Source organism: Culex pipiens, chromosome 2 (assembly GCF_016801865.2).
Source record: "Culex pipiens pallens isolate TS chromosome 2, TS_CPP_V2, whole genome shotgun sequence".
NCBI lineage: Eukaryota > Metazoa > Arthropoda > Insecta > Diptera > Culicidae > Culex > Culex pipiens.
Window position 1 is genome coordinate 193647909 of NC_068938.1, and position 6011 is coordinate 193653919.

A 6011-nucleotide genomic window follows, 5' to 3' on the forward strand; every position below is an offset into this window, starting at 1 on the left:
CCGCATGCCTACATCCGGACGCCGGTGAGTTGCTTGAAAGTCCTTTCGAGGGTTTAAGCTAAATTTTATCCTTCACAGACGTACAAACAACCGGTCACGGAGTACGAGGCCATCCGGGAGAAGGCGGCCTCGCAGAAGCGGGACGTCGAAAAAGCGCTCACCAAGTTCCTGGCCAAAACGAGCGACGTGCACAGTCTGTTCGACAACGAAGAAAGCCCAATGTTTCCGCTGATTGCGTGCAAACCGTCGTTCCCACCGTACCTGCAGGCGCTCAACCCAACCGACCAGATCTTTGACTTTGAAGAGCTCGAGTACTACTACCAGGTGGCGAACCGGAAGGAAGATCCGGCGGACGCCAAGGAGGGTGCCGACGACGATGACGAAGATAATGAAGATGGGGATGAGAAGAAGGAGGGTGGCGAACTTACGGACGGGAATGAGTCGGCCTCGCCGGTCAAGAGTGAGAAGAAGGAGCGCGTCGATTCGACGGGGGAGAGCAAAATGGGACCGCCGACGGTGACGGTTTCGACGGCGTCCGGGAACATTACGACGGCGCAGATTAATTTGACGAACAATAGTCCCACGATTGATAATCCGTATCTGAGGGCGGCCACGATTCCGAGGAAGGTCAAGTGCGAGGGGCCGTCGTCGATGTTTTGAGGAGGTGGAGGTGTGGAGGGGGTAACGTAAGGTAGGTTGTTAAGAATAAATCTTTAAAACATTGATAATTTTTTTGGGATGTTAAATGCAATAGAATTGAACGAAAGCCTCTAAAAAATCTAATTGATTTATTCGACTCTCCCCGCAAACGTCAAATCATACAAAATTGACCAGATTGCAACGATTTTTAGACAATCGAGCAAGTTGTGGAAAACTCTTCAATGCAATGTGCACACGATATATTTTGAATTGTTGGTCCTGAATTATGTTTTTTGAAAATATTGTATTCGGAAAGATCGGACAATTTCACGAATGTTTCATATTTTAACATTTAAAATCGGACCATTAGTTGCTGAGACATCGACATTAGAAAATGGTTTGTTGTTTGGGTGAGACTTAGAAAATATCAATTTTCCTATGTTTAAATCTTTATATGGCAATATCTTGGCAACTTAAGGTCGTATCAACAAAAAAGCAAAATATAGAGATTTTTTTCAGCCTTTCAAAAATATTTTTTTTTCAAAAGTGGGCAAACACGGGCACTAATTTAAAAAAATTAATAACTGCGACTATTTAAAAAAAAGTTACATGAAAATGGCTATAACTTGAAAACGGTGCACTTTATCAAAATTTCACTAAAGTACTTTTTGATTGCAAATTCAATTTTACATCGAAAAAAATGTTTGCGACCGATATTTCGATTTTTTTGAAAAAAAAATCAGTATTGATTCAAAAATTCATATCTCGGTCAAAGATTTTTTGCCCATTCTGGATATTTCTGAAAAGTTGGCATTTGATGTCCCCTAAAACAGAACAAAAAAAATAGTGTTTGTTTGCAAAGTTTTTTGCAAGTTTTAGTGACAAAAAGTGAAATTAAAAATCACCCATTTTTGTTTTACCGGGTATAATTTTTTTCAGTGTACTCCTTCCCAAGTAACATTTTAGGCTTTATCAAAGCTGTCACAACCGCTATAAAACCTATCAGCCAAACCCAACATTAAAACCACTTAGTCGTAACAAACTCCCCAGAACCTCGATAAACCCCAAAAGAACCGATGGCCAAGATGGCGGTCAATCATATTCAATCAGAGCACGCGTTTAGCGCCATATTTATGTACTGCTATTTGGCAGCGATAAATGCTCTTTAAGGAGCTTATGGTTTTAAGTGAGCTTATTACATGCCTAATGGCACTTGACGCCTACAACACCCTTGGTTTTAACAAAGCATGCGATAAAACCGTTTGGCATGGCATTGCCATCTGGTTTTAAAGCCTCTATTAAAACTTTTATTAAACCTTATTGAAAGTCAGTCGGCTTTTATTTTCACCCGGTTTTATGTCCGAGGCTTAAAACCTTGTTAGAACCTATTAATTAGCTCTTGCTTGTTGGTTGAGGTGAATGCCCAAATAAAACTATTAAGCAATCAAGATGCTACAATAAAACCTTAATAAAATTTGGTAGTGCCTAGTTGGTTTAAAAATGTTACTTGGGTTATCCATACCTATAACTTTGCTGAAGACATCAAATCGATCAAAAAATTCCTTCAAAAGATACAGATTTTTGAATTTTCATATATAATTTTTGTATGGACAGCTGCCAAATTTGTATAGAAAATTATATGGACAAACTAATGATGCAAAATGGCTTCTTTGGGCATACCGAAGGCACGAAAAAAGTTTCAGCCGGATTCAACAATACAAAAAAATCGAATGACCGAAATCTCAGAGAATTGCTCTGTATCATTGCCTAGATATAGCTATTTGAAGTCAGAAGATTCAATAAAAAACGGGTGCCACGATATCTCAACGCCTTGACCAAATTAGCTCAATATTTTGGTGAAGACTCGTTAAACCGGTCCTGTGTGCATGACGAAGGCCTATTTTCAAAAAGTTTATTTAAAAAAAAGATATTTTTTTTTGTGTTTTTCATATAAAAAATCGTCAGTTTTTCATTTTTTTTGTATTTTTTTAAAAAAAGCAAAATTAGAAAATCGGGCTTCGTCATGCGCACGGGATATATCTTGAGAGTCTTTACCCTGAATTTCAGCCGATTTGGTACATCCAATCTCGAGATATCGAGGCACCCGTAAATCAACTCGGTGTTTAAAGAAAAACGAACAGAAAGTTTGACAGTTCGCTTGGCGCATGGCAAAATTTTGAGCTTAATTCGTGATTGTAGACGGTATTGTTTCGATTCGCAGCATGTTGACTAGCCTGTTGCGGATGTTCCTGAAACATCGCAGAGCGCGGTTTCTCTTCTTTCCATTTTTAGCTATCATCTATCATGTGTTTCACTGATTTTCTAACACGGTTTCTTTCATTATCCCCCTTTTAATTTTATTAATTTTTAATTATCTTATCTCTCAACGCTTTTCTACTCTATTTTATCAATTAATACTGTGTTTTTCTTAACACATAGTTTGATTAATTCTTTACATAGTGTATTTTCTTGCCTGTCTTTTGTTTGCAATCTTCACTCTTTTCTTCAAAAAATTGTAACAAACCAGAAGAAATAGCAACAGATAAACAGATGCTCCAGAAAAAATACAATTTTTGCTTAAATAAAATTGGAAAGGCACACTACAAATTGTTAGGCTCTTATTTCTTACATCAATAAGTATCAGTGCCTGGCATGAACACTCAAAGCGTGTTCTAGCGTGTTGCTCGTACTGACTCAGAGCAAGGGTGAGATGTAGGTGTAAGGGCAGTGCGTGTTCGTCGGAAACCTGGTGCATAAGAAATAGAGAATAGGAATTCAAAATACAACAATTTTAGTTAATATATTGTTTGTTGATTATAAAATTTAAATTTCTGAACATAAATAACTAGTGTACGTGTTCCGGAAATTTTACACCCAAAAAGAAAAAAAAAACAATAAAAATAGTAGTTTATGCAACAAGTTGCAAAAAGTGGATTTTTTCAGCACGAGTCGTACATTTATCCAACGAGGTTCACCGAGTTGGATAAATACGACGAGTGCTGAAAAAATCAAGTTTTGCAACGAGTTCCATACAACATTTTTTGCAATTTCGAAAAACACCCATTGAGTGAAATTTTAAGTCGAATTTTCATGTATTTTGTCAATAAATCGTTTAAATCAAAAAAATGTTGAAAAGTGTTACTTTTCGAAACAAGTGCTGAAAAGTTCAACTTTTCAGCACCCATTTCAGTGCTGAAAAGTAGAACTTTTCAGCATTTATTTTGAAAAGTGTTGCTATTCGATTCTGTTATTTTTGGTACAGAAAAGTAGGCTATTTCGTCGTTCAAGAATGACAGGAAAAGTAAGTAGTTTCACGACGGAATTGCAAAAAAGAAATTAAGAAGATTAAACCTGACCCAAAAATGTGTAAACAAGAAGCCAAATAAATATTTTTTATGAAAAAAAAGTACAAACGTGTCCCAAGTGGATGTTCCGATGACTGAGATAATAAATTAAGTTCTAGCTAGTTAAAAGCTTTTATGCCATTTTCTAAAGTTGCTCAACAGAAAATCATTTTGGTGGAATTACGGGTTCTTATCGGTGTTTTTCGGTGAAATTAAACTCTCAAAATTAGAAGAAAGAAATGAAACTGATAGGTGGATAGGTGACTAATGGACCGTCCTGGAGTCATTTGGATGACACACAGGGATGATTCGTCTGTGTACACTTACTGAGGTTGCGACTCAGTACTTGTACACAGCCAAATTAGAAGGTTAAAAGACTTGATCACACACGTACGCTTTCTCATATGGCCCTTTCGCTGACTTAGTTTCCGTCCTTTTCAATCTTCTTCTAAGACACTAGTCACCTATCCACCTATCAGTTTCATTTCTTTCTTCTAATTTTGAGAGTTTAATTTCACCGAAAAATACCGATAAGAACCCGTAATTCCAGCACAATTTAAGGTGATTAAAACAATTTGGGTAAATAAACAATCAGTCCCAATACTGAGCAGAAAATCATTTTTCCGTGTCTCGAAAAATTTATCAGAGATACATTGAATTCTGGAGTTTTTTTTAAATGGTCCAATAAACCAAATTTCCAGTTTTTGCTTCTTGGGTGTTTTTGAAACTGCCTTGAGTCAGGGGTATTAAAAAACACCCAAAAAGCAAAAACTGAAATTTTGGTTTATTGGACCAAAAAAAAAACTCCAGAATTGGGTCCTAAAATGAAGCTTAGATTGCTGATATTATTGTTTACAGCAATAAAGCTTATTTTTCTGAGTACAATGACCCTTTTTACGACCACAAAGAGTTTAAAATGGATTTTTAAATCAATTTGGAAAAATTAACCTCGCGGTCCTTCTTGACAGCAAACTTCCTACTTGACAGCTCGTTCCAAGGGGACCATAGTTGATCCATCGAAAAAATGTTGTCTCGTCAATATTTTTTTTGCAATAAAATGAAAAAAAAAGTGATCAGAAATGGTTTTTAATCGTGTTTTTACCGTTGTACATAAAAATTAGCATAGGGCTTTAGTACCCAATTGAAGAGTGACCTCGAACACGTTTGAAAAATCATCACAGTCGAACCAGCGAGTTCCCACTGTAAACCAAACACGCATTTTCCATGCTCGCTTTGTTGTGTGTCTGTCTTCTCTATCGCAGTCTTATCAATAGAACGTCCAGCAGACAAACGAGAAGGGCAGAACAGCTAGCTTATTGTGTTCTGGAAACCGTATTGCTACATTATCTCTCTTCGAATAAGTGTCCCAATTGCATTTTTGAGCTTAAATTTTTTTTAATACAGTCGACTCTCTGGCTGTCGATCTTCTCGATATCAATATTGCTCCATGTACCAATAAATTCTTCAGTCCCTTCAAACTGCATACTTCGATTGTCTTTATTTCTCGATTTTTTCTCTTGCTTGGAGGATCTTTTTCTCGACGGCCCCTTGGATTCTATTTGCTTTAAACATCTATTCCGGTTGTCAATAATTTCACTTTCTCATGGCTTGCATAGACATTTTTCTTTGAGAAACGAAGCTTTGAAGGGTGTTTGACATTTCTTTGTTTTTGTTTGTTGGACGTTGCCATGATTCTCTCCCATAGCTGGTTAGCAAGAAAAACAAACTTCAATCGAGTCTTCATTGTGCATCGTTCTGTAAACTGATGCTTCTCTTCCTCGACGGTCCCTTGGATATTGACAACCAGAGAGTCGACTGTAGTTTCTTTTTAAAGTAAAATCATCTAATAAATTCAGCAAACCACTTTTGATGAAAAAAACAATAACAGCTGCCTTTGCAAATCGGACCATCATGCCAAAACAAGGCCTTTATGCATTGTGTGGCCTAATGACCATCAAAATTATGGTCCGCAGCGTGTCTGTGTGACTCGGAGAAGCCTCGCATGTCGCATGTGGGTAATCTGCGCTC

General features: G+C 37.2%; 1 protein-coding gene across 1 annotated transcript in view; it reads left to right on the top strand.

Moving 5' to 3' along the window:
* Positions 1-719, top strand: part of LOC120415183 (transcription initiation factor TFIID subunit 8-like) — a 1274-nt gene extending 555 nt beyond the window's left edge. The window contains exons 2-3 of the mRNA XM_039576640.2: positions 1-24; positions 79-719. The exon at positions 1-24 is cut by the window's left edge and continues 263 nt beyond it. Coding sequence (XP_039432574.1) covers positions 1-24; positions 79-660 — 606 coding nt within the window. The 3' untranslated portion in view covers positions 661-719. The remainder of the gene's footprint in view (positions 25-78) is intronic.
* The last annotated feature ends 5292 nt before the right edge of the window (positions 720-6011 follow it).